At 49.2% G+C, this 27,632-nt stretch overlaps 1 protein-coding gene across 4 annotated transcripts in view; it reads left to right on the top strand.

The window, feature by feature from the left end:
- Positions 1 to 26,414, top strand: part of KIF21B (kinesin family member 21B) — a 72,922-nt gene extending 46,508 nt beyond the window's left edge. Inside the window, exons 16-36 of one of the 4 annotated variants that reach the window (XM_044005319.1) lie at positions 805 to 912; positions 2,257 to 2,325; positions 2,882 to 3,111; positions 3,538 to 3,685; positions 4,387 to 4,581; positions 4,704 to 4,805; positions 5,875 to 6,040; positions 6,404 to 6,455; positions 6,645 to 6,702; positions 7,291 to 7,496; positions 7,619 to 7,693; positions 9,416 to 9,529; positions 11,380 to 11,418; positions 15,634 to 15,770; positions 16,559 to 16,739; positions 17,534 to 17,698; positions 18,034 to 18,151; positions 23,059 to 23,229; positions 23,904 to 24,103; positions 24,813 to 25,032; positions 25,456 to 26,414. In XM_044005319.1, the coding sequence (XP_043861254.1) occupies positions 805 to 912; positions 2,257 to 2,325; positions 2,882 to 3,111; positions 3,538 to 3,685; positions 4,387 to 4,581; positions 4,704 to 4,805; positions 5,875 to 6,040; positions 6,404 to 6,455; positions 6,645 to 6,702; positions 7,291 to 7,496; positions 7,619 to 7,693; positions 9,416 to 9,529; positions 11,380 to 11,418; positions 15,634 to 15,770; positions 16,559 to 16,739; positions 17,534 to 17,698; positions 18,034 to 18,151; positions 23,059 to 23,229; positions 23,904 to 24,103; positions 24,813 to 24,912 (2,634 nt within the window). In that variant the 3' untranslated portion in view covers positions 24,913 to 25,032; positions 25,456 to 26,414. The remainder of the gene's footprint in view (positions 1 to 804; positions 913 to 2,256; positions 2,326 to 2,881; positions 3,112 to 3,537; positions 3,686 to 4,386; positions 4,582 to 4,703; positions 4,806 to 5,874; positions 6,041 to 6,403; positions 6,456 to 6,644; positions 6,703 to 7,290; positions 7,497 to 7,618; positions 7,694 to 9,415; positions 9,530 to 11,379; positions 11,419 to 15,633; positions 15,771 to 16,558; positions 16,740 to 17,533; positions 17,699 to 18,033; positions 18,152 to 23,058; positions 23,230 to 23,903; positions 24,104 to 24,812; positions 25,033 to 25,455) is intronic. The other 3 variants (XM_044005320.1, XM_044005321.1, XM_044005322.1) reach the window with 3 other exon arrangements.
- Positions 26,415 to 27,632: the final 1,218 nt, after the last annotated feature.

Here is a 27,632-nt window from a genome sequence, read left to right as displayed (position 1 = left end):
CCTTCCTCACCCCCCACAAATTAATGGAGGGTATATTTCCTGTTACTTTCCCTTATGGTTATGACTCCACCCGTATCCTCCAAAGGGGATTTTATGTAGAGTCACAAGGTGGGGTTAAGATGCGCTGCAGAGTTTAGCATTTACTGTGATTTGCAGATTTCTATCACTATTACAAGGCTCTCTCCCCACTCATAAGTTCCTTGAAAAACAGCTGGAGCTCAGTAATCCAGTTGACCTTCAAACCAACAAAGTTGGCTTCATTCTTACCCTGACTTGATTTAGCCCTTTGGTGGTTACATTTCTGGCCAGGCCACTGAGGCATTCCTGACATGACAGGACAGAACTAGGAGCCATGAGTGTAAGTTGCAAAGAGAGAGATTTTGGCTCGTTTAAAGGAAGAACTTCCTAAAAATGAAAGGTATCTCAAAGCATAAAGGGCTACCTCAGGAGGTGTAAAGAGAGGACCCCTGCCTAAGTATGGGATGTACTAGGTGACCCTGAAGATTTCCTATAGCCCTGAAATTCTGCGTCTATGGATACCACTGATCTAGCAGCTTTCTGCATCCTTGTGCCTTCTTTTTCCAAGCCAAGCGTCTAGATAACTGTGTTGTCTGGGAACAGTAGTTCTTGACCATCACTTTGCCTCATGTCCTCTCTGTGTCTTTTCCCCAACCCAAACCCCCATTCAGAGGGTCCCTGACAGGCCATGAAGGATGTATCCAATCTCTTGTGCAGTCCATCTATAAATCTCTCTTTCCCCATTAGACCAATTCTTCACACTAATGCTCTCTCGCCCTTCCATAGGTGGCCCTGATGAAGCAAATGAGGGAGGAGCAGCAACGGAGGCGGCTGGTAGAAACCAAGAGGAATCGGGAGATAGCACAGCTCAAGAAGGAACAACGGCGGCAAGAGGTGAGGGGGGTCCTACTTTTCTTCCCCCCGCCCACCCCACTTCATATGCACAGATACTCCTCGAGCTTCACCTGCTCAACCCCTAGTCCCTCCAGTTGTTGAGATTTTGATCACTTGGGCTTTCCCCGGGGAGATCAGCCTGAGTGGATCAATAAAGTCCCACTCTCATTTCACAAATGGGGAAACCGAAGCCGCAACAAGAGTTTCTTATATTTGTCTAATGCTTTCATACATATCTTCCAATGCCCACAACTACCCTGAGGAGTGGGAGGATGAAAGTCACCGAGATTCAGATCTCAGTTGGGTAGGAGGGAAAACTTCCAGACTGTTATTAGACCTGTTGCAAAGTGCAATGGACTAGGGACAGCTAGGTGGCACAGTGGATAAAGGTGGCCCTGGATTCAGGAGGACCTGAGTTCAAATCCGGCCTCAGACACTTGACACTTACTAGCTGTGTGACCCTGGGCAAATCACTTAACCCTCATTGCCCCACAAAACAAAGTGCAATGGACTGTGTTCCAGCAAAATCTGGGTTACTGGCTCTTTTATAGGGGGATTCTCATTCAGGCCTCTGAGGTTCCTTCTGGCTGGTTGATAGTGTGTGTGTGTGTGTGTGTGTGTGTATGTGTGTGTGTGTGTGTATGTGTGTGTGTGTGTGAGGACCACTGTCCCTCAGCCTCAAGGCTCCCCCTGGTGACCGAGGGCAGCTGTTCTTTCAGTAAAGGTTCCCTACCGGCAGCCGGAATGAGAACACTTGGAGGAGATGTGTGGGCTGTTCGGAAGGAAGTAGAAAGCAAATTCCCTGACGGCACATGATTTTGACTCTCCAGTGCCCAGCCCATGGCTGGCCATGTGACTGGTGCTCAATAAATGCTTGTGGGATGAATGAAGGCATTTCAGAGAGAACTCTGGAGGGAGGATAGAAGGGTATTTAGAGAACCCCTCATTTTATAGAAGGAAACTTTGTCCGAAGAACTAGAGAAGGACTCTCCCAAGATCCCATAGCTAGCTAGTAGTGTTTTTGAAACCATTACAGTCATCCCGGGCAAAGCAAAATCTATGAGTCTCGGGTCCCAGGGAAGGATGGGGACATGCTCTCTCCTCAGGGTCCTCTTGTACCCAGGTGCAAGCTGGGTGATGGATATGCCTTCCATTAAGGAAGCAATTCTCTGGCGGGGGGGGGGGGGGGACCATGTTAGAGCATTAACTGAAGCTGGCCTTTCCTGCCTGTAGAGATGGGGAGAGCCCTCCCTCTTCCACTCCCTACAGCAGTCTTGTGAGCATAGAGTGCTTTGAGATCCTAAGTGCAGGCTCTCTCACCCCCGACCCCATGCTCCCCTACAGTTTCAGATCCGGGCTCTAGAATCTCAGAAGCGCCAACAGGAGATGGTTTTGAGGAGGAAAACCCAGGAGGTGAGCTCATCCTACCAAGAATCACCCCCTCACCTCTTCCCTTCCCCCTACCACCACCACCACTGGTGTGGCTTTCCCCTTTGATTGCATCAGTTGGCCATTTTCACTGTTACTGAAGGGAGACTATTTCCCAGTTCTGCTCCAGTTTGAAAGGGAAAAGGCGACTTTTGACTTTAAGGACAGTCCTTAGATATCCTGGGCAGAGCTGCAGGTCTCTTACCCATAGTGCCTGAGCTGTTGACTCAAAACTAGAAGATATTCATTTGCACATTCATTTTTTATTGTTTATCAAACACAGAAACTCCTTGAGTTCCTTTTCTGCCCTGAGCCCTTAGACCTAACCTGGATAAATGACCATATGGTTTCAGTAGGCCCTCGATAAAAGGATGTTGATTTATGTATTATTCTAGCTACCCCTGTGGCCCAGTAGCAAAACCTGGGGCTTGTTGGACTGCCTCTGTCCCCTCCTAAGGCCTTTTCTAGGAGCCCTCTATGCCTCCCAGGCTAGGATTCCCAGGTGGCTGAGGAGTATGAGGTGTCTCCTCTGTCCTCTCAGGTGTCTGCGCTTCGACGCCTGGCCAAGCCCATGTCAGAGCGGGTGGCAGGACGGGTCGTGACGAAGCCTCCCATGCTGGACTCTGGGGCAGAGGTGTCAGCCAGCGCCACGTCATCCGAGGCGGAGTCTGGAGCCCGGTCTGTCTCAAGCATCGTGCGCCAGTTTAATCGAAAGATCAACCACTTTCTGGGAGACCCGGCGACCCCCGTCAATGGCACCCGTCCCGCCAGGTCAGACTGAGTGGCTCTGAGCATTACAGCTTGCAGGACCAGGGAGACTTTCCATTCAAGGGGTCACGGGGCCCTTCCATGAGGCCAGAGTAGAAACCATTGGAACTGTATCAGCCTCCTTCTTTTTTTAATTAATAAAACATAAGTTCCCTAAAATCAGGGACTTTGAATCCCCATTGGCTGGAACATAGCAGGTGCTTAATAAATTCTTTTTAGTTGATTGATCCTTCTCCCCCTCCCCCCCTCACACATGTGTGTGGTTGCCTGTGCGCGTGCCCACACACACACACACACACACACACACACACCTCTTGCTTAAGCTACTCAGAAGAAACATTTGGTTGGTTGGTGTAGGTAGAGGGGGCAGTAGGGGCAGTGGCTGCTGAGATCTCAGTAGTGATGAGCCCCTCACCCCTCTCCCTTCAGAAAGAAGTTCCAGAAGAAGGGAGCCAGCCAGAGCTTCAGCAAAGCTGCCCGATTAAAGTGGCAGTCCCTAGAACGGCGCATCATCGACATCGTCATGCAGAGGATGACCATTGTCAACCTAGAGGCTGATATGGAGAGGCTCATCAAGGTAGAAGAGAATGAGGTCCTGGGGCCAAGGTTGGGGGGAAATGCCTTAATGCCCCTCACCCCCAGTGGCAGTTTCATAAGGGCAGGGACCATCATATCTTAATTGTGTGTCTACTCCAATGTGCCTAGCACAGTATTGTGCACATAGTAGGGCTACCTGAATGTCTCTTGAATTGAATTGAAGGAGGCATCTGTGCATTAGATTTCTTTTTTCCCGGCTGTGCTCCCTCTTCCCTTTGTTTTAATTCTGTCTTCTCTCCTTTTCTCCACACCTTCTATCATCGAAATTCTGATTTCACTTTCTTTCCAGATGAGTTATTTATGCTTTTCTTTGTTTCTCCTCCTCCTTTCTCTTTCCTCCTTTTTTTTTTTTTCCATTTGGGTGGGTTTTAGTGATGCTAAGAATTACCTAGAAGATTCAGCCTGGGTTTCCTAGTTAAGAGGGAGGGAGAAGGGAAGGGACAGGGTTTTATCCTTGGGCTATACATGGCTATAGAGAGGATAGAAGACCTGGGTTTGATTCCTGCCTCAGACGCTTATTTGCGGTACTCAGAACGGTGTCTGGCACATTGTAGGTGCTTAATAAATGTTTAATGGTTGATGGTGGTGTTGATAATAATGGTGAGAGGCTTACAGTGATGACGGTGTTGGTGTTGGCGGTGCTGATGATTGGCCCCTCTTCTGTTCTGGTCTCGTCCACAGAAAAGGGAGGAGCTATTTCTCCTTCAGGAAACGCTGCGGAGGAAGAGGGAGAGGCTTCAGGAAGAGAGCCCAGAGGAGGAGAAGGGGCTACAGGAACTGAGTGAAGAGATTGAGGTGCTGGCAGCCAATATTGACTATATCAATGACAGCATTTCTGATTGCCAAGCCACCATTGTACAGCTGGAGGAGACCAAGGTGACTATCAGGCAGGCAGTCCCAGTGGGGCGGAACGGAAATGATGAACCCCAGCTCTGTCCTCCCTTCCTGCCTCTGGGACTGACCAGGGGGACTATCTGCCCTCTATTTTCCTATCCTAGGAGGAGCTCGATTCCACCGACACGTCAGTGGTCATCAGTTCCTGCTCACTGGCTGAAGCCCGGCTCTTGCTGGACAACTTTCTCAAGGCCTCCATTGAAAAGGTGATTATCTTCATCTTTGTCTTCTTCATCTTGCATGCAGGGAGCCTGGGACTAGGTGCTGTGGTAAGGTGTGCAGTAAGAATAACATCATCTCTCAAATGATGAGGTGGGAGGGGGCTACTTATTTTATCCCATGATCCAGTTCTCACAGGAGGAAATCCGTCCCCATCCATTTTTGTTTGTTTGTTTATTTGTTTTTTGGTGGGGCAATGAGGGTTAAGTGACTTGTCCAGGGTCACACAGCTAGTAAGTATCAAGTGTCTGAGGCCAGATTTGGACTCAGGTCCTCCTGAATCCAGGGCCAGTGCTTTATCCCATGATCCAGTTCTCAATTCTGCTACTCAGGCTAGAGGATAAGACAGTAGTAGGACTAAGCATAAAGGGTACTTGGGCTAAAAATGAAGTGAATGGGGATACGGGCAGGGGAAGGGCTATATGTGTGTGAATCCATGTCAGATACAAGCAGTCTGAACCCCAGAGATGTCACTGAGTCATAGACTTAGAACAGGAAAGGACCAACCTACAAATGAGCAAATTGAGGCTTAGGGGAATTGAGTAGCAGTTGGCAAATCCAGGATTTGAACCCAGGTCCTATAAGTTCCAATCCAACTTTTTCCAGAGTACTACACTGCCATTTTGTAATCATCAATTCTCTAGTGTCATCCATACCTCCTTTGCCCTTACCGTTCCCTGTTCCTTTTGTATTGACATCACTGTATAAAGGCCTTTGGGGGCTTAAAATCTAATAGGGAAAGAATGGCACTCTGTAAAATCTCTTGGAAGAAGGAAAAAAGTGGCCCCAAAGACTAATTCAAGGCAGAACGTAGCTATCAGGGGAGTGACGCATAGTGGGGTCTTGGGGTTTACTGTCCTAGATGTGGACACCCAAGCTTCCCTCCTTTTTTTTTATGGGTACAGTCTCTCCTCCTTCCCTACTATTTGACCCCATAATATCTAGAAAAGGAAAGGAGAACAGGACCGTCTCTAGGGAGTTGGGTTGGGGGAGGACAGTGCTTGGCATAAGCCACCCCCGGGCATGAGTGACCCCTCGCTGGTGCTCCCTCACTAGGGTCTGCAGGTGGCCCAGAAGGAGGCCCAGATTCGGCTGCTGGAGGGGCGGCTGAGACAAACAGACATGAACAACTCCTCTCAGAACCACCTGCTCCTGGATGCCCTTCGAGAGAAGGCTGAGGCCCACCCTGAACTACAGGCACTGATCCACAACGTGCAGCAGGGTAAGGGGTGAAGGGCAGGCTCCTAGGCAGGGAGCACAAGCAGCTCATCACAGGGCTTTTCCAGGGCCTGACGTGCGGGAACCAGGGGCGCCACTCAGCCTCACCTTCATAGAACTAGTTGGCAAGATTGCTGGTTTGGTCTTGGGCGGGTGGAATGGGGGGATGAGAGGGGAAGCTCGCCAGTCAGGAGAGAGATATTCCCTCTCCCTCCTATACCCCCCCACCAAAAGAAAAGTCCTCCCACGGCAAAGGCAGAGGCTTCAAGGACCCGGGCAGTCCTGGTTGTCCTCCCCCCCCCCCCCCCCCCGTCCTTCCCCCCTCCCCTCCCCTCCCCATAACAGCCTTTTGTCTTCCTCCTCACAGAGAATGGTTATTGCAGCACAGATGAGGAGATCTCTGAGTTCTCAGAGGGGAGGTGAGTTTCCTGGCTGGAAACAGCAGCAGAGGATGCTGAGGGCCAGGCAAGGGGGCCCCATGGGAGGGAAGAGCAGCGGCCCTGGGCTGGGGTTGGGAGTGATCCCTAGTTCAGGGGGTTACGCCCGCTGCTGACGCGAGGGTGGCGAAGGCATGCAATGGACCCGAGCATCCTCTCTGTCTCTCCCAGCTTCTCCCAGTCCTTCACTATGAAAGGCTCTACCAGCCACGATGATTTCAAGTTCAAGGTGAGTGATTAAAGGCCCCCTACTCACATTTTTCCCAGCCCTTTTCACACTTTGCCAAAGGTCTTCCCCACTCCTCCTTCCCCTTCTGTCTTCTCTTCCCAGGGAGGGGTTGCCTTAGTAACAACCCTTCAGCTGTGTGCCCTGGGGCCTATGGGAGACTCCACACAGTGACAATAACACTGATAATAGCGGATCAGTCATTTATAGAGTGCTTTGTGACTTGCAGAACACTTGACACAATTATTTATTCATCTGAGCCTCACCACAACCCTGGGAGGTAAATAATACAAGTATAATTGTACCCATTTTTCAAAAGGGTAAACTGAGGCCCAGAGAGGTTTGTGACCTGCCCACAATCACATAGCTAGTGTTAGAGGTGAGGTTCAAACCTGGGTCTTCTTGACTCCAAGTTGAGTGCCCTGTCCACTCTGCCATAATCCCACAGCGGTAACCACAATGGAGTTCCATCCCTCAAATCATCACCCAGTGGCAATGAGAGTTTTCATCCTTAACTCTGCCTAGTGGCCTGACTTCATGAGTCATGGCCATCCCACAAAGAAGACCCACTCTGGCTCTGTTCCTCTCCAGGGTGAGCCCAAGCTGTCTGCTCAGATGAAGGCAGTGTCAGCCGAGTGCCTGGGTCCCCCACTGGACATCTCCACCAAGAACATCACCAAATCTCTGGCCTCGCTTGTGGAGATCAAAGAGGACGGTGTGGGCTTCTCCATCCGAGACCCCTACTACCGAGATAAGGTCTCACGCACCATCAGCCTGCCCACCCGAGGAAGCACCTTGTAAGGACAAGGGGCAGGGGCAGGGGCAGGGGAAGGGAAGGGAAAGGAAAGGTAATGGGAAGGTAACGGGTCCTGGGTGTGTAGGAACTGGACTCACTGTATTTTTAATCTACCTGTTCTAGCCCTCGGCAATCCCGAGGCTCTGACACCTCGCCTCTGACCCGGAGGAAATCCTATGACCGAGGGCAACCTATCAGGTAAGGAGATACAACGCTAAATCATCCACATTGTGCATTCTGTGGGAGGCTACCCACTTGGCTCACCATATCTGGCAGATTCTTACATCCTGGCCCAGTTTCTCTCTGTCACCTAGCCTTCTTGGAAGGCCATGTGTTCCTCCCCACTGGGGGGTCTTTGAGCAGTGGCTGGATGACTGTGGGTCTAGTATGTTGCTAATGGGGTTCATGTTCAGGAATGAGTTGGATCAGACAACTTCTGAGGACCCTTTTAGCTCTTGAGATTCTATGATGTCACTGATCCATCTTCCTATCCTTGCCAGTCATGGACTCAGAAGACACAAATTAATTTTCTTATTGACCTAACTCAGACCTAATGCAATATATAAGGCAGCTTCTCAAATGTCATTTCATGGGTGTCATAACTTTTGCATTATGGAGTGCTTGAGATTACTTTTATTTATTTATTTTTTTTTTGGTGAGGCAGTTGGGATTAAGTGACTTGCCCAGGGTCACACAGCTAGTAAGTGTTAAGTGTCTGAGGCCACATTTGAACTCAGGTCCTCTTGAATATGGGGCCGGTGCTCTATCCACTGCACCACCTAGCTGCCCCTGAGATTACCTTTAAAAAAAAAAAATTCTGCCTCTGTTCATTTCCATTAGTGCAGGTATAAGAGGTGCCCTAATCCTCAGAAGTGATTGTCTTTCTGTGGGTCCTTGAGGGCCTTTCAATGGGAACTCAGGAGCCAAAGGAGAGAAGTCCAGGTCGAGTCGGTCCCCAACCAGCCAACATGTTCATCTGCCATGACGCCAAGCCATAGGTGCCATCACTTTTAGGGGTAGTGAGGTGTCCACGAAAAGGTCATCGTGGTGACAACTGGTGTATGCATGGTGATGTTCACCTCCAGGGCTTGGTGACACAGAACCAGAGACAGTCAGAGCTGAAAGGGATCCTAGGGATTAGCTCCTTCCCTTATTCTGCAGAGGAAGAAGCTGAGGTCCAGAGAGTCATGCAGTAAATGAGTGGTAGACCCAGGATTCAAACCCAGAAGTCCAGGTCTGAGGCCCATCGGTGCGGGGGTCTTTCAGTCCAACACCACTGTCGCCTGAGAGGTCGAGGCTAGACGTTGGACTCTTCTATCAGATGCATTGAGGGGTTTTGGTCCACACCTGTGATTTTCTCATTGTCAGGAGCTCTAAAAGAAGAAGCCCACTTCATCAATCTGGTCCAGCAGCTCACCTGGAACTTCTAGTCTTAGCAACAGGCCTCCCTGGGGCATCAGTAGGTTAAGGGACTTGCCCTCAGTCACATGGCTAATGTGGGTCAGAGGCTAAACTAGATGATTTTGGTGTCTATCCCATTCCACGCTGCCTCTCTCAGATATCCTTGTGAGCTTTTCTCACTGTGAGAAGCCCATTTTAGATTCAGGAAGAGGCAGCAGGTATAATGGGTAGAATTCCACCTTCGGAGTCGGGGTCCAAAACAGCCTCTGACGAGGGCCAGCTGGGTGACCCTAGACAAACCGCCGAACCTCTTGTTACCTGCAGACGGCTCTCCAGGCCCTAGGTTGCAGAGCAGTTGGCATGGGAGGGAGTCCCCGACCACGGGGAAGGAGAACACAGGGAGGTGAGGTTCCGTGTCAGGCAGACAACCCCCCCCCAGCCGTTAGAGATACCCCAGAATGGAGTGAGATGCCTTGGAAGGTAGTGAGTTCCCCTGTTCTGCTCCTGGCCCCACTCCAGGTCCTCGGACATGGCCTTCACACCCCCTTCGTCCCCCCCCACGCGGCCCCGCAATGACCGCAACGTCTTCTCTCGCCTCACCAGCAATCAGAGCCAGGGGTCAGCACTGGACAAGTAAGAGCTGGGGCCTCGGGGGCTCAGGGGCTGGGATCCAGGGGGAGGAGGGGGCACCCTGGGGGAGGAGGGGAGAGGAAGCCGAGCCCGGGTTAGATCCCAGGGACAGACAAGGAATTAAATCCCCTTCTCTCCCCCTTCCTTTCCCTCCCTGCCCTTCCTCCGGGTTCCCAGGGCCCTACTCTTGTCCTCTGGTAGCAGATGGTGGGAGGGGAGGAGAACATTGGAGAGCCGGCCCTCACCTTGTTCTGGGCAGGCTGACCCTCTTCTGCCGGGTCCCCCCTTGGGCTTCAGCATCAGTGACCATGACGGCGGTCCCCCCCCATCAGTGGCTGGGTTCTAAGTCCCTGCCCCTTCCAACCCTCCTTTGTCTCGAAGCCAGATGCTTCAGACAGCACTCTTTAGGCTGTCGTGATGTCTTTCATAGGTTGCCAGCAGAAAAGGGCTCCTTTGGTGCCAGTGGTAGGCAACCCCATGGCATCCTCAGCCTCTGTCTCACAGACCTAGGACTAAGAAGTGAGGGAATCTGCTCCCATCATGGATGGGTTTTGCCTCGGGGGTGTTGTCCCGGCTCCCTCTCTCACTGCCTACCAGCTCCCATAAGCCCCTTCTCGGGCTCCCTGCAGCTGCTGGCCTCGGGTGTCTCCACCCAGCTGGTGTAGAGAGTTAGGACCCTGATCCAGTGTAGCCCCTCCACCATGGCCTAATGTCTGTGTCCAGGTTTGCAGAGGGACTGGCTTGGTGCCTTCCTTTGTCTGTTCCATGGTGTCAGAGGATTGACCCACCCCAGCACTGACCTCCCGCTGGGAAAATCCTCCACCTTGGACTTGAAAAAAAAATCCCTCAGTGAAACTGAGCCTCCTCATCCCATCTCTAGACCCCAATCCCCTCGACTCCCCCCACCTCTGACCTCTGACCACTCATGTTCCTGCAGGAATCAGAGAGGTAAGGGTGAGAAGGCTGGGACCAGAGGCTGTCCTTCGAGATTCAGGGTGCCCCTTGGCAAACGAATGGGGCACGAAGCTCTGTCCCTGACCTTGACTCAGCTGCCCTGAGAGAGGGTCCCCTGATGGGTGGGAGTAAGGGGTCCTGGGAATCTCTGCCAAAGGCAGGGTGAGAAAAGCACCCCTGTGCTTAGGCATTAACCAGCCTGTGAGAAGCTGGGGCCTGAGTCAGCTCTGCGAATCAGTAGCATGAGGCTCTCTGAGAACCGAGACTTGGGTGCTGAGCACCAGGGGCAGCCAGCTGAAGAATCGCTATTGCTCAGTCCGTAGTAGCTGCTCTGCCGCTAGCTCCCAGCTCTCGTCCAGTGTGGGCTTAGGCGCCAGCAGGGTGGACAGGGGGCCTGGGGAAGAAGGCGGCTGCTTCCTTTTGGCCTATGCGGAAGCGTCATGGCCCTCACGCAGGGTGAGGCTTGGGTGCTGCTGGCTTGAGGGCAGGGTGCCCTCCGCCTTAGGCTGTGGGGCAGCTGGAGAGCTTGGAACTGGACAAACAGGGCCCAGGAACCATCACCACCTCCCACCCCCCACCCCTGTCGAGGGCTGGCCCTTTCCCATCTCTTCCCCTGATTCCTACCCCCCAGTCCAGTTAGTCAGGAGGGGTCTCCCGACTCTGAACCCCCTAAGGAGTCACCCTGGCACTTAGGCCCAGCCCTGATCTCTCCCCGGACTCCTCCCCTCTCCCTCTCCTCCTGCAACCCTCTCCAATCCTCCCCCCTTCAGTTTTCTGCCTCTCTCTGAAAGAAAATAACTCTCTGACCTCCCCAGCTCTGCCGCTGCCTCTTCTCCTTTTGTTGTTTGTTTGTCCTCTCTCCCCACCCCCTAATCCAGCTAATTTTCTGCCCTCCCCAGGTCCGATGACAGCGACTCCTCTATCTCGGAGGTCCTGAGGTACAACGCTCGTGTTTGGTTCCCCCGTCTCCCTCCCTCCCTCCTCCTTTCTTTCTGTGTTTCTCTCTCTCCCTCCTCACCTCCATCCCTCTGCATGCTGCCCATCCTCTGTCGCCCCTGGATCCTGCATCCTCTCCCTGCCTCCCCTCCACCCCCACCGAGTGACTGGTTCTCTGTAGACCCTGTTCCTGCTGCCCCCACGCACAGAGGCGCCTCCTCCCTCTCAGGTTGGCTGAATGGCATCGTTGAAAGCTTCTCGCTGCTTTGGGGATGGGAGGCATTATGGGGAAGGGATGGGGAGGACCCGCTCTTTTGGCTCCCGCTTTCTCTTCCCTTTAACTTGTACTCTGGAGAGGGATGGGGGCATTCCTTCTGCTATGGAACATGAGGCCTCCTCCCCTCAATGGGGTGGAAGAAGAGCTAATCCAAACTTCCTGGCTTCTATTTGGCCTGGGGCCCAGAGGCCACAGAGGTAACCACCCATGGGAGGTGCCAATAAAGTGGAGTGTCTAGGGACGTTCAGGGCAGAGTGAAGCTGCTTACCTCTCCGAGCCTTTGACAGAGCAGCCCTACAAAAGGGGCCTTCTCTAATCGGCCCATAGGACTCCAGTCCTGCAGTCATTGACTCAACCAAAAAGCATTGATTAAGCACAAACTCTGTGCCAAGGCATTGTGCTGAGGGGGAATAGTCATCGCCAGCATTTATATAATACTTTAAGGTGTGCAAATTGCTTTACAAATAGCATACTGTTTGATCTTTACAGCCATGGGAGGCAGGTGCCATTATTATTCCCATTTTACAAATGGGGAAACTGAGGCTCAGAGAGGTTAAGGGTCTTGACAAGGGTTATCCACCTATCGAGGGTCTAGGCTGTATTTGAACTCAGTTATTCCTGATTTCAAGCCCCGCAGTCTATCCACCTAGCTGCTTCTAGGATGTCAAGACAAAAAGCAAAAACTGTCCCTGGCCTCAAGGAGCTTATAATCTACCTGGGGAAGGCATGTACATATACAGGTGTATACAAAATAGGGACAAAGTATTTTTCGGGGAGGAAGCACTAGCAGCTGGAGGATCAGAAAAGGCCTCCTGTAGAAGGTGATTGCTGAGCTGAACCTGGAAGGAAACTAGGGCATCTGAGAGATGGAGGGGCCGAGGAGGGCACTGCAGACACACTCGAGGTGGGAGGAGGGGGATGAGGCCCCGCAGGAAAGCTATGGCTAGTTCAGCTGCACTGTCCTATTCATGTGCAATAAGGAGAATAGGTTTCTTCTTACGCTCCACCTTGGAAATTCAAATTCAAACTTAAGATCTTATTAGAGCTAGAAGGGAGGTCAAACATCATCTGACCCAATCTTCTTATTTTACAAATGGGGAAACTGAGGCCCAGAGAGGGCGAATGGTTTGCCCATTCCCACGGGTATCTTCAGGTGGTCCAGAGCCAGGATTTGAAACCCATGTTCTTTGAGTAGATTCTAACGCCTGGCGTTCTATCTATTGCGTTGTTGCCTGTCGTGCTCCTCAACCCCATATGCCAGGGTCTCACGGCAAAACTCGTAAAAAACGCATGAGTCACCTCTAATCTTTGGGCATCATGTGTTCAAGCACCAGGTGAGAACGATCAGATTTACCGGTCAAGAGCCTCTGGGAGCTGGGGAGGGAGCCCAGGTGAGGCCATCTGCAGTGTTTTCTGCTGCGTGGTCCAGCCTTGTGCCTGCTTGGGTACTTGAAGGTGGACCAGGATACTGGTTCTCAGATTGTCCATTTTCTGATGCCAGCCCTCCTCCATCCTTGCCCAGGCCCTCAGGGTGGAGCTGAGCCAAGGATGGTTAGGTGGTGGCAAAAAAGCAGGGAGTGACGGGCACCAAGCAGAGGCACATTTTCAGTTGGCTGCATATCAAACTCTCCCAGTCAGGAACAGCTGGGGTTTTCTAAAAAATCCTTATTTTATTGTATTGGATCATCAGTGCTTTCCCTCTTCTCCACTAGTGTGGAAAATCGAGAGGGTACCATACTGGGAACCTAGGTCATGAACAGCAGCAGTCTGCGGACAGATGACTGTCCGTGAGGACAATGGGGAGTGCACTGGGGGCTGCATTCATGGGATTCCAGCTACACACACCCATGTAGTCAACTGGAGAACCCTTAAAGGGAGATCACGAGAATGTCTCTTGGTGGGTGTGCTCCCTCATTCTCTCCTCTCCTTCTTGCTTTTTCTCTCATTTTCTCTTTCCTGTTCTTTCTCACATTCCCTCTCATTCTTTCTGTCTCTCATTATTTATTATTTGTACTATCTGAAAGATACTTGTGGGAATGGGTCAGTCATTTGACCTCTCATTCTCACGTCATCTTTCTTGTTCTCTCTTATTCTTTGTTTCTTTTTCTTGTTCTCATCTCATTCTCTCATTCTTTCTGTCTGTCTCTCATTCTCTCTTATCTCATTCTCATTCTTTCTCTTTTGCTCTCTCAGTCTTTGACTCTGTGTCTCTGTCTTTGTCTCTCTCCCCTCTGTGTGTATGTGTGTACGTATGTATGTATGTATGTGTGTGCACACACATATACACATGTGTGTGCATATATATCTATAGATATATATGTATAGATTGAGAGAGAGAGGTGTGTGTGTGATTTCTAATGAGTCTAAGTTCTTCCATGGCACTGTTATCTTTTTTCTTCCATACATTCATATGTGTGGGAATTTCTAAATTAAGAGAATATTTATATAAGCCTTATAATATCTTTTTGGCCCACAAACATATTCCGATGGGATTCTGGTGTATAAAACTCCCTCCAATGATATAACTCTGAGGGTTGCCTGAGACACTGTGGCTAAGTTACCTAGCTATCTATGTGTCAGAGATTAAGCCATCCAGAACCTAAACACAGATCATCTAGACTCCAAGGCAGTTTTTCTATGCCACGCTGTCCCTAAAAACTCTCTTTCTAAATAGATATATAGGAAGGAAGGAAGGAAGGAAGGAAGGAAGGAAGGAAGGAAGGAAGGAAGGAAGGAAGGAAGGAAGGAAGGAAGGAAGGAAGGAAGGAAGGAAGGAAGGAAGGAAGGAAGGAAGGAAGGATAAATAGGTAGACAGACAGACAAATAGATGTATATGCTATCTTTCCTACATATGACACGTCTACCTTTTTGAGAAACAAATTATTCTCGGAATCTCCTTCATTCAACAAACATTTCTTGGGTGTCTATAATAATTAACCAAGAAGCTAAAACGTTGAGATCCGCAAATGCCTAATAAAATCAATCTGCTTTTCTTAGGGGATCTAAATAGGAAATAGTTTCGGTAACTAGAATTTATTATTTTTATGCCAGAGCTCTACCCTCTAATGCCTGACCCATTTAATTCTGTGTGAACTGAGATAAAACCTGAGATTTCTGAAAAAGTGTTTGACATGTTGTGACAACTGATTGCACTAACCCAATAGAAGGTAGATGTGTATGTATATTCATGCATGCATGTGTGTGAGTGTGTATAGTAGGCTCACTGCTTAGCATATCTAAGCCATTCAAAACTGAGTAATGACCAGTTATTGAGAGCTAAATAGAGGAAGGAAATGGCAACCTCAGGGTTGTAGGACAATCTGTCTGTACTTCTCTCCCATTTCCCTGGGCACATTAATTAAGTGCAAATTAATTGATCGATTGATAGATTAGCTGGCTAATTAATTAATTAAAGAAATCAGACGAGCTACTTTAAACAAGGAAGGAACCATTGCAGGAAAGAAGTCTACGTTTCTAATTCTATCTAGCTGCTGGGTATTCTGTTCTTATTTCTCCATCTCAGGTTGTGTCTTATCTTATTGTCCTTATTAAGCAGGCACTGTCTCTCCTATCAGACTGGGAGTTTCAGTAAGTCAGAGAATATACATCTTCCCCTAGTGCCCAGCTTGGGCTTAGATCCAAAGGAATTACTGTTTTAAAAAAACAACAGCCTTTATAAGACAGATCTTTTCCTCCTCCTTCTACCTCCCGGGTCCAGCACCAACACACACACACACACACACACACACACACACACGCACACGTACACGCACACGCACACGCACACGCATTTGTTTGGAGTTCTTTTGTGACCCAGTGTCATTGGTCTCTGGTTTTCCCTTCCTTATTGTCTCCCCTTCTTTCTTTCCTTGAGCTAGAGCTCGATCCTGTGGTTCCCTTTCTGCCTGGCTAATTTCTTTTCCTCTCTCTCCCTGGAAAGGGGAATCATCAATCCCATTGGTGGAGCCAAGAGCGCCCGGACTGCTCCCTTGCAGTGTGTCTCAGTAGCTGAGGGTCACACCAAGCCCATTCTTTGCTTAGATGCCACTGATGAGCTGCTCTTCACGGGATCAAAAGGTACAGATGAAAACTGGGAGAAGGTAGGGGCTTCCAGGAAGCGTTCTCCTAACTGTGTCACCAAATTCCATCTACCCTGGCCGGCTGTTGAGAGCTGACCAAAGAGATCTCAATTAAAGGACTCCCAGGAGGGTTAATGGGATAATGGTCCTTCATTTTACATATATATATATATGTACACATACATACATATATATTTACATATGGATATATGGATATATGCACGTATACATGTATGTAGATGTGTGTGCATATATATAATATGCATGTGTGTATGATATATGTATAAAATTTCTCATGTCTCCCCAGCTCAGCCTCTCTGCTTTTCCTAGGACTCCTCGCCCATGTACACATACACCTTGATGTCTTCTATCTGAACTTTCACTCAGGCCCTTTCTACTGCCTAGGACTTCTTCCCTTCTTTTTACTAGTCTCTGTCCCTTGCCTCCTTCACAACCTGAGTCAGTCACCAGCACCTCCAGGTGCCTTCTTTGACTAACCCCACCTGGCTTTCAAGGTCCTGGTTTCCCTTGCCCAGTTGCAGTACTTCATGCCGAAAACTCTTGTGAGCCACTGCTAGTTTTGAATTTGTTTCTGTCTCATGTCTGTATGTTTGTATGTCTATATGTAGACAAGGACTACATATTCTTCCACTCCATTAAGCTCCTGGTTGCCCAGGACCAGGCCCTTCCTGAACACAGGGTGGTGGGAGGTCTTGTGCCTGGGGCCAACTGGCTCAGACCCTGACAAATGGACCCTACCTGCCCCCGGGGTCTCTTCTCCTACAGACAGAAGCTGCAAGATGTGGAACCTGGTGACAGGGCAGGAGATCGCCGCTCTGAAGGGTCATCCCAACAATGTGGTCTCCATCAAATACTGTGCCAACTTGGGCCTGGTGTTCTCTGTCTCCACATCCTATATCAAGGTGTGGGACATCCGGGATTCTGCCAAGTGCATCCGCACCCTCACGTAGGTACCTCCCAGAGGGATTATAAGTGCTCCTCAGCTCAAAAGGGCTCCACCCAGCAGCACCCTTCTAGGGGTCATGCATGTCAAAACACTTAGAAGAGCTTAGCTCCATTTGGCGTGGCTTACTGGTACAGTGAGGGTGCCCCTGCTGGCTGGTACAGCTTTGCTTTACATTAAGCTACATTAACAGTACCCCAAGTCAAGGAGCCCTCAGTGGGGGAGGATCCAGAAGCAGGGTACTGTATAGCCAGCATTAGCTAGCATGACCTGTTGATATCCCTAGAAGAGGTGGGGTAGATTCCATCAGCTTCCCTGTTAGCATCCTGTCTCCTTAAGCACTGAAGCCTAGGGAAATGACAGTTTAGTGACAGAACAAACATGCAGGCCTGCCCTGGTGCCCTGTCCAAGAGATGAGCAGGTCTTCGCCCTAAGCCCATGCTTATTGATCCGATCACCTGCATGCCGCATGAAAAGTGATTTCCACAGACATGGTCCCTGCCCTCCCACCACCTCCTCCCTCCCCGGGTTTACACTCTGAGGTAGACCCAAAAGTGGAGAGATAAAGGATCAAGCTCTAGAAGGTATCTGCCCCAGAAGTCCAGAGATCAATGTATTTTTGAGGGAGGGGAGATCCTTGGTCAGATAGAAGGGCACAGGGAAGGGGTCACTTGGCAATCAAACTGAGCAGACTTCCCAAAAGGGGGAGCTAGGAGGAGTTGGCACTGGAGGGTGGCACTGGAGGTGCTTATTGGGCTACAGCCAGGTGTAACTGTGCTCCCTGTGGTCTGGGCCAGGTCCTCAGGTCAAGTGATCTCCGGAGATGCCTGCGCAAGCACCACCAATCGCACTGTCACGAGCGCTCAAGGGGAACACCAGATCAACCAGATCGCCCTCAACCCCACGGGCACCACTCTGTATGCCGCCTCTGGCAACTCAGTCCGTGTCTGGGAACTCAACAGGTCAGGGGCAGAGATGGATGGGTTGGGACCCAACGTTGGAAATTCCGCCGGGTGGGTGGGGAGAGCCCAGGATGTGGCCCAGTGTTTGGAGTCGTCACTGCCCCTGGATCAGCCTAGTCCTTCTCTTCTGCTTTGGGACCTTAGCCCTTCCTGAGGAACGTGACCCCTTCCCAGTGATGTTGGGAGAGCTGAAGGTTGGCCTTGATTTGAGACTGAGTCAGAGCCACGCAGCCTTTTTTTTCAGGCTGATCCTCGTCCCCAACCCTTATTCACATCTCATTCTAGAGGATTGCTTCCGCCCAAAGTCCCACTCGTACACTTTCCTACTCAAACAGGTTCCAGCCCATCGGGAAGCTGACTGGACATATTGGTCCTGTGATGTGCTTAACGGTCAACCAGACTTCTAGCCACCATGATCTTGTGGTGACCGGCTCCAAGGATCACTATGTAAAGGTACCAGCTACTCACAAATTCCAGGGACTCAATCAGTTAAGCAACAAGCATTTATTAAGCACCTATGGGTCAGCTGCCATGCTAAGTGCTTTTAAAAATATTGTCTTAATTTGATCCTCACAATAACCCTGCAAGGTAGGAATTATTATAATCTCCATTTTACAGTTGAGGAAACCGAGGCAAAAAGGCAGACTAAGCGACTTGCCCAGAGTGACATAGCTAATAAGCATCCAAGGCCAGATTTGAATTCAGGTCTTCTTGACTCCAGGCCCAGTGTTCTATCTACTATATCACCAGCTGCCTCCCTGTAGCTGTTGTCTTCTAATAATGGAGAATAACCAGTACACAGACTAACAATTCCTTCTGATAATTACCCCTATCTTTCATAAGTATTTACTAATGCAATTCTTCAGAGTCTTAGCATTCTCCTGAATAAATTCAGAAGGAGAGGGAAACAACTGTTATATGATATATGAGGATCTGGACAATTACCAAAATCATTCAGATCTCAAATTAAAATCATTCATCTATTGATAATTTAAAGGAGATATGGAGATATGGAGAATCACAAAAAATAACAGGTAATTTCAGTGAAATGTTCTTTTTGGGGGGGGGCAGGGCAATGAGGGTTAAGTGACTTGCCCAGGGTAACACAGCTAGTGTCAAGTGTCTGGGGATGGATTTGAACTCAGGTCCTCCTGAATCCAGGGCCAGTGCTTTATCCACTGCGCCACCTAGCTGCCCCTCAGTGAAATGTTCTTAATAATGAATCTTTATTAATAGTTCCAAAGGGACAAACCTTGTAACTAAATGAAAAGAACATTAATAATAATAATAATCAAAAATAGTAATCATTGAATATTTTACAACAAATCACAAACTAAATTTTTTTGAAGGATTCAACAGTCCCACTATTGAATTGCATATTTTATATGTAGTTACAAATAGAAATCTATACATCAGTAGCACCTTGAACATTGAGGGAAGTAATGGGAATTAAAATAAGGCACTGGTTGATTAAAAAACAAAAGCCACCTGAAATACCCTGCCAAGCTAAGAGAGAAAGCAACCAGTAGCACCAGTTTAGAGTATAGGCTTATTTGTAGAACTTTACAGAAGAGGATGATGATAGATGATGAGCAGCATCACCCCCACTCAATGACAAGAAGCAGTTTCAGGAAAAATGAGATTTGCCTGAGATGCAACTAAGTCACAGAATTCTAAGACCATTTGTAGATGAAAGTAGGAAGGCAACATGCAGGCATGAAATAAAGTATCCATCAGCATTTCTATAGTCACCTGTGGAGGTACAGATGTGTTTTCTTCATAGGCTATTCTCACCATAGTGGAACCCACCACATTTGAACATAAGTAGCTAATGTGCACTATGTGAGGAAATGAAAATGGTGGTGAAGATGAAGTTGGGAAACACCATTGAACCTGATCAAATATGTGCACACATTGGAAACAAGATAATTGTAAAAGCATACAGGAATCAGTTTTCAGGATGTCTCAAAGAGGAAATGAATGGGAGAGGTCATGGATGGTACTTTTATCCACCCCCCCCAAAAAAAGATGACCAAGAATCCACCAACAAGCCCAATCCCACATGCCTATTTTTTCTTTTCTGTAAAAGCATTAAGAGAGTGATTTACGTATACATTAAGGGTAAAAGCATGAGGGAGGAAAAAACAGTCTTCCACAAGTTATTTTCTGCTGTGAATCACATCTTCAGTCACTGAACAGACTGAGTAGTATAGAGAATAGAAGATTTTGCTGTATCTTCTTATTTGCTGATTTTCAAAAATTTGTTTTGGCTCAGTAGAACAAAACACAGCTCAAAAGTTCTCAAATAAGTTGCCTCCCCATGCATATTTAAAATCATGGAAAATTTTATGACAGATGTTTTCATGAAAACAACTCTGTCCTATTACCTGCTGAGCTTCAAGATATAAGCCAGGGAGAGATATGTGTTCATCACCTCTGCCACAAGATGACCTGTGTAGTCCAAACGGAAAGATTCCTTGTTGATGGGGAGATAATCCAAATGCATCTATCCATAGATAACATAAAACTAACTTCATCATGCCCTATAAACACTAAAAGTCTCAACAAAATTCATAATCATTTGAAAGAGATGGATTTGACCATTCATATTAGAAAAACAAAGTGGATGAAAAGCACATATCATGCAGAAGATGACATGCAATCATCAGCAGCTACAGATGGACAATGAACTGGGCATAGAATTAAATAGGAGCTGTTGGGGCTGGGTTACATATGGTAAATTGTACAATGCTTTCAATGACCCCAAGCAACTCACAGTTGCCAAAGCTCTTCTTAACCCAAGTATTCTTCCTGTGGTCCTTTATAGCTGAGAATCATGGAACACTGATCTCAGAAGGATCCATTTCAAGTTGACCCAAAGGTCAATGGAAAGATGTATACATGGTGGTTTAAAGTAAAACATAATATATTCCCATTGATACAGTCAACTAGCACTTAGTACATACCAAGCATTGGAGGTACAAGTACAAAGAATGAAATTACCCCTGCTTACAAGTAGCTTAAAAGAAGATAGACTGATCATTGCAACAAATATGAGAAATAATAGACAACATTTCCCCAGGTATCCCTGCAATATTAAAGGAATGAGAAGGTGTGGCAGTGTTGCAATCTGTTGATGAGATTACTCATCCCTTTAACAATTATTTTAAGACCAACTGACAAGTGTTGGGGGCCACTCTGCTCTTCTTGGGAGGACCTGGGACCCTCAAGCAGGAAAGGGTCCTCATAGCAGTACCCAAGATCCAATGTTAGCTTTACCTGGGGTTTTCCTCTCCTACACATCCTGCTTTAGTATTTTTTACTGTCCAAACTTCAGAAAGGCAGGGAGAGATCTGCCTCTTTTGTGTCCCCTAATTGTTACCTCCAGTCCTTTCCTAGTCTGGCCTTGATTTCTCCTTAGCTCACCCTGAGGCAGAGGTGAGGTCATTCAGAAGAGCTCTGCTAGTAAAGTTCAATGTAAATCAAATAAAACAAGTTCATAGAGTTCAAAATGTCAAATTATGAGGCAGCAAGACCTTTCTGAAGTTGCCCCTAAACTAGTGCTAGAGGCTGGTCCAGGCTTCCGGTGCTACTCATTGCTTATTGTCATCCAGTTTGAGAAGCGGTCTCATCCAAACATCTGGACAGCTGTTATACAGTCTCAAAAGCAAACTGAGAGTGTAACCTTTCCAGATTCCTCTTGACATTCAAAGTTCTCACAGTTCATTCCTGACCCCTTTCCTCCAATTTCTGGAACCAAGGCTTCCAACAACCAGTGGGCCCCTCCACATTAGCAAGGATTCACCTAGAGTGCAGCTAGGAATCAGGAAGAACTTGAGTCCAAAGTGTGGCCTGGGCAAGTCACTTAATCTCTGTCTACCTCAGTTTCCTCATCTATAAAATGGGGATAATAATAGCACCTACCTCCAAGGGTTGTTGTGAGGGTCAAATGAGATAATAATTTTAAAAGGCTTTAGCACAATGCCTAGCACATAGTAAGTACTATATAATTAGCTAATGATCACGATGATGATAATGATGATGTACCAAGCACTATGCTAATCACTTTACAAATATGATTTCATTTGAGACCAGGAAAACCTGAGTTCAGGTCCCATCTCTGACACCTCATGACTGTATGACCCTGGAAGAGACACTTTATCTCTCAGGGTTCTAAGCCAGAAGTTTCAAATATTCAGCTGGTGCATACATTCCCTCCAGTGCTTTCACTCCCTAGTTAGGACCAACCAGATTAATGTGTAATTGGGAAATATTTAACAAAATAAATAAAAATACTGTAGAACATAGATAATGTTAGTATGTGGTTTTCTAAGTCAATATGTAGCCCTCCAGGCTTAGTGGCCCTGTTTCTATTTGGGTTTGTCAGCCCTGATCTTGGCAACTCTAGTAAGGTTCTAAATTACAGAGAAGGTGCCAGCCTGCATTTGTAGAAGAAGCTTCTTCAGCTAAGAGTTCCCAGTACTAATTAAATTACAGATCCAATCCCTATCCCTGTCTATGAATGTATCATATCTCTACAGCATCATGAGGGCAGGAATGTGTCTTGAAATTCCTTCACTTACCTTTTTTTTTTTAAATAAATTCTCCTCAGTACCTACCACAGTAGACTGTATACAGCAGACTTTAAATAAATTTTTTAAAATTTTTTTCCAATTACATGTAAAGATATTTTTTGAGTTCAAATTTTTTCTCCCACCCTCCCTTTCCTTTTCCCTCCCAGAAGCCAGCAAGCAATCTGATATAGGTTATACATTACAATCATGTTAAACATTTCCACATTAGTCACATTGTAAGAAAAGAATCAGAACAAAAGGGGAAAAAGATGCAAGAAAGAATAAACAATAACAACAACAAAAGGCAACAATAAAAGTTCATTCAGACTCCATAGTTCTTTTTCTACAGCAGACTTTTAATCACTGTTGAGATCAACTTAATAAAATTGCTCACCTCTCCCCATCTGGGAGGCTTCTTCTGTAATTCAACACCACCATAATTCAGCAGTAGACTGATATACTTCTCACCAGTGATTTGGGAAAAGGCATTTCTTTACACCCCTACCCTCACCTGGTCCTATTCGACAGCAAAAACATCCTTTTTTCTGGTTGCCCAAGACACAGTGGGGTCTGGGGAGGAAAGGGGGAGGGGGAGTTGGGAGGGGTATGACATAGTCCAATAAAAGATTTGCATCCGGGGCCTAGAGGAAGAATCTGGCTTCCCTGGGCTCTTTGGAAGGTGGTGGCAAATCTCTCCCACACATGACCCCATATGCTTCAAGACCTAAGACTGACCCTCCACCCTTCCCACCACCTGACATATTGGTACTTGCTTCTCCTCACCAGATATTTGAGCTGGCAGAATCTGTGACGGGCAACATCAGCCCCACCCACAACTTTGAGCCCCCACACTATGACGGCATTGAATGCTTAGCCATTCAGGGCGACATCCTATTCAGTGGCTCCCGGGACAATGGCATTAAGAAGTGGGACCTGGAGCAGCAGGAGCTCATTCAGGTTGGGACAGGGAATCAAGAGCAAGGATGAGGATGCAAAATGAAGTCAGGAAAGTTGATCAACAGCACCTCCAGCTTCCCCTTCTGTATTCCCTTCTACCCACCCAGCTTCAGATGTCCAGTGTCATTTACTCTCTTCTTCCCCACCCTCCCCACAGCAAACACTGCTTGAGAAGGACTGCCTATCAGTCATACCTCTGTGGAGGTCCCTTTTCCCTGGGGCAGTGGCCGCTGAGGCCTGATCGATGTGGAGTGAAACTTGCTTGCCTTGCTTTGCAAAGCCAGGGCTCCCCGCTAGATACTGGGGAGAATAAAGGGCCCTTCCCCAGGGCTTCTGACATCAGGGTGCTCAAGTGTCCTGCTTCCTCCAGCCACCAGTGAGGCAAGCTCCACAGGGGTATGGGGTGCCAGTCCAAATAGGACACTCGGAGTTCTGCTCCCTGGTTTCTTTCCATCTTTCCAAGCATCCATGATGCCTTAGGGGATGGTAGAATGGGATAAAGAGTATGGAAGTTAGAGATAGAGCTTTTCTCCTGTCCCCTACCCAACCCCTTCCCACCCCCTTTCCCCAATACATCAGAAAAGCGCTAGTTCCCTGGCACCCCTTGTCTGAAAAACTGTTGAGATTCCATTGCCGGGGTAGGTAGTCCTTACTGTCCTTGGCTTCTTCTGCAGCAAATCCCAAATGCCCACAAGGACTGGGTCTGCGCCCTGGCCTTTGTCCCTGGCCGCCCCATGCTGCTGAGCGCTTGCCGAGGGGGCTTCATCAAGGTCTGGAATGTGGAAAACTTCACACCCATTGGCGAGATCAAAGGCCACGACAGCCCCATCAATGCCATCTGTACCAACTCCAAGCACATTTTTACGGCCTCCAGGTGAGCTTGGAGAACCCACTGTGCCCACCCTCCCTGAGATCTCTGCCCTCATTTGCCATTCAGGAGATTTCACTATAGCCAGGACAGGATAGAGAGGGAAAGGGAAGGAAAAGACAGAATCCCTGGAAGACCCAGTCATGGGCTCTGGATGAAGTAGGAGTTGGCATAGCAGAGCCCCATTGACAAGCAGCCTCTCCACCTGCCCCCACCCCAGTTATACAGGGAGGAGGAGTCTAGGAAAGGGGGCAGCCAGGGCACGGGTGACAAGGCAAACAGATGGGGAGCGGAGGGGAGAGGGTCTGTGTTCTTGCTCAGTTCTCTCTTCTCCCAGCCTCCTCTGGCCACCTCTATTCAATCAACAAGCATTACCGTTATTATGAAGTGCTGGTTTTCCCATCTGCCCATCACCTCCCTGCTGCCATCCCCTGCCAAGAATAGTGCCTCCCAGGAAGGGTCCAGCAGCTTCCCCCACCCCCAGACTCCGTCCTACTTCTCCCCCCACCCCCACCTTGGGTCCATCCATCTACTGAGTCCCCCATGGAGGGGCCCTCCAGGCCACCTTATCCTGGGGGGGTTCTGCTCAGACTGATTTCTTCTTCTTCCTTCTTTTCCGACCATATTCCCTCTTCCTGTCTCTCTGTCTCTCTGTGTCTCTGTATCTCTGCATTTCTATCTCTCCCCCCACCCTACCCCTCTTTCCCTGTCACAGTGACTGCCGGGTCAAGTTGTGGAGTTACGTCCCTGGACTCACCCCCTGCCTTCCACGCCGCGTCCTGGCTATAAAGGGCCGTGCTACTAGCCTGCCTTGACCCTCTTCTTCCCACCCTCTTCCCTTCGTCTTTGCTCTCAGCCTCCTTTCTCTCCTCTCTTATTCTCCCCTCTTCCCTCTTCCTTTCTTTCTCCACTTCGATCCAAGCTGCTTCTTAACGGTATGAGATTTTTACTCCCCCATCTCCCCGACCCTCCCTATTGTGCCTGATCTAGAGAGAAGTGCTGTCCCTCTCCCTCACGGCACCCCCCCCCCAAAGTCACACATTTCTACCCCCACACTCATTCCACTTCTGAGCATGAGCAACGGGGCAGTTTCCCAGGAACGGGACATCTAGGAGAGGGTGACAGAGAGCAAAGGGGGGAAGGGGGTGAGCTGACACAATTTTCAGCTGGGCAAAGATGGAGAATCCCTCTCGCCCCAGAATCCCTCAATCCCCACAGTTAGCGTCTGTCCCCGGCTCCCCAAGCAGCACCTGGGGCTTTTGGAACCTGACCCTCGCCTCCCTTCAGGCCAGTCATCTGGGTCCACTTTAATGGCTGACCTGGGCGTCCCCCTTTCTCCCTTTTTCTCTCCCTCCCAGTGACCTGACAGTGAAATTCTGGAGCGGAAGGCGGCTACCCAGTGGCACAGTTTAGTAGCAGAGGTCAGAGGGGGCACTCGGATTCCACATTTCTTCCAGCAGCCTGGACATCGTCTAAAGGGAAGCATCTTCAGACAATCTAAGCCCCTCGGGCCCAGGCCAGACAGTGCCCATGGTTCTGGGCCAGAGAGTTTGGGGATTCCTTCTCCCTCTCCTAGGCTTCCCACACCCATCTCTCGAGGGGTGGGAGTCCCCTGGCCGGGGAAAGGAGAAGGGGAGGATATTAAGCTGTGAAGCCAAAGGGCATTTTTTGGTCCCCACTCTTTCCCCGGAAGCTCCTCTACTTCTCCCGGGTTCGGCCCCGTTTTCTTCCTGCTGAATTGTCCCTTTCTCACCCCGACCTCAGGAGCTCTCCAGCTGGCCTGTGAGGAGACCTTGGGGAAAATTGTATTAGCACCCCCCACCTCCAGAAAGCCCCCCACGGTGGGGAGGAGATTCTGAGCCAGGCTGAGGGGCTTCCCCAGCCCCAACCAGCCATGTTTAAACTTGGAAACCACCTCTCCCTCTTTTCCTCTTCCGTCTGAACACTGTCTTTCAGATGGGCACCTTTCCTGCCATCCTTTCTTGCCCCTCTGGCTCCCCATTCCTGCTTCTAAGTCCTCAGCCCCCTCCCCCAAAAGGAAAGAGGTCAAAGGAAAAAGAGTCCCTCCCTCTAGTGACCATGTAAATTTGGGGATAGGCGGCTGCCAGGCCCTAACCTTGAGCCTTCTCCCTGGGGCCACCCCACTAGCGGGCCCATCCTTCCGGTTCCCACTGAGGGGAGAGCCGCAGGCTCAGCCGGGTCATTTCCTCTCTCTATTTATTTATTTATTTATTTGTCACTGACGCTTCCTGGATACCAACTTGAAGTTTCTTCTGATGCATTCTGTCCCTTGAGCTCTTCAGGGCCAGGAATCCTGTGGGGGGAGGAGGACGGGGGGGGGGGGGGGGGAGGCAGGAGGAAAGACTGGGGAGGGAGCAGGAAGGGTCCTCAAATGGGAAAGGGTGCAGGACAGCACCCCTGAGCCTCTGTTTCTGAGCCATCTAACTCACCCTGACCTTCGGGGAACAATCCCCTTTGATTTTTCCCTCGCCCCCCACCCCACCCTCACCTCTATCTCTACCATCATCCCTTCCCGAATCCCCCCACCTGCCACCCAATTCTGGGCTATTCCTGGCTTTCCTATCAGAGGGGGGGGGGCCTCCTAGCCCATGCCTCACCTCATACCATCAGACGCTCCAGTGTGCCTTTCATCCCCCTGGGGCCTGGCACCCGGAACTGGGTGACCTCATGCCAGGGGTGCCAGCCACATGTGTCTTGCTGCCTCCCCTTAACAGCCCGCCCTCCTAGCTGGATCTAACTGAAGGGAGGTCTGGATCTATACCCCCGCCCCACCACCCCCCTTGCCACCACATGCTATGTTACAAACCCCATCAAGGGGGGGGGTGGTCTCTGCCCCCTTTCCTCATCACTTAAGAAGCAGCTTTTGGATCCTCTCCCTTGTTTCATGGTACTGTGTATTGTAGGATGTCTTAAGTAGTAAGGACTAACTTTTAGGGTCTGGCCCTTTGTCCCTCCCCTCCTCTTCCCCCCCCCCATAACCTGGAATAGAACACACCGAGTTTTATTCCAGGGGTATGGTGGGCAGTGGGCTCCAAAGGTTCTCCATGATTTTAACTAGACCATATCCCAGTTTGTCTCCGCAGCTCCTTTTCTCTGTGGTTATTCAAGAGACACGTTTTCAAGCCTTAAAACTGGAAGGAAATAAGGGAGAATCATTGCTCATTCAAAAGACCCAGTACCCTTTGGGGATCTTTGGTTTTTTTGTCTGGGGGAGGGAGGGGGAAGGGGGTTGGATTGAAAGAGGCTCTGGTGTTTTTTCTTGCCCAGGGCCCACTCGCTAGGTGAATTTTGTATTAAATTAATGTCTGAGCTTCCCTTCCTGGTGGGACCAATGAACTCAAAGACTAATCCAAGGACTCCCAGGGAAATGCAGTGGCTTCTTTCCGCATCATATTTTTCCGCTGCCACATCAGCCCTTTCTGGCTTCTTCCCACCTGGCGTGATCATAGAAGGATTCGGGACCGGAGCCGAGCATAGGAGCCAACGTCCCACTCGTCCTCTTCAGAGAGAGCTT

Source organism: Dromiciops gliroides, chromosome 4 (assembly GCF_019393635.1).
Source record: "Dromiciops gliroides isolate mDroGli1 chromosome 4, mDroGli1.pri, whole genome shotgun sequence".
NCBI classification, from domain to species: domain Eukaryota; kingdom Metazoa; phylum Chordata; class Mammalia; order Microbiotheria; family Microbiotheriidae; genus Dromiciops; species Dromiciops gliroides.
This window is presented reverse-complemented; position numbering and strand designations above follow the sequence as displayed.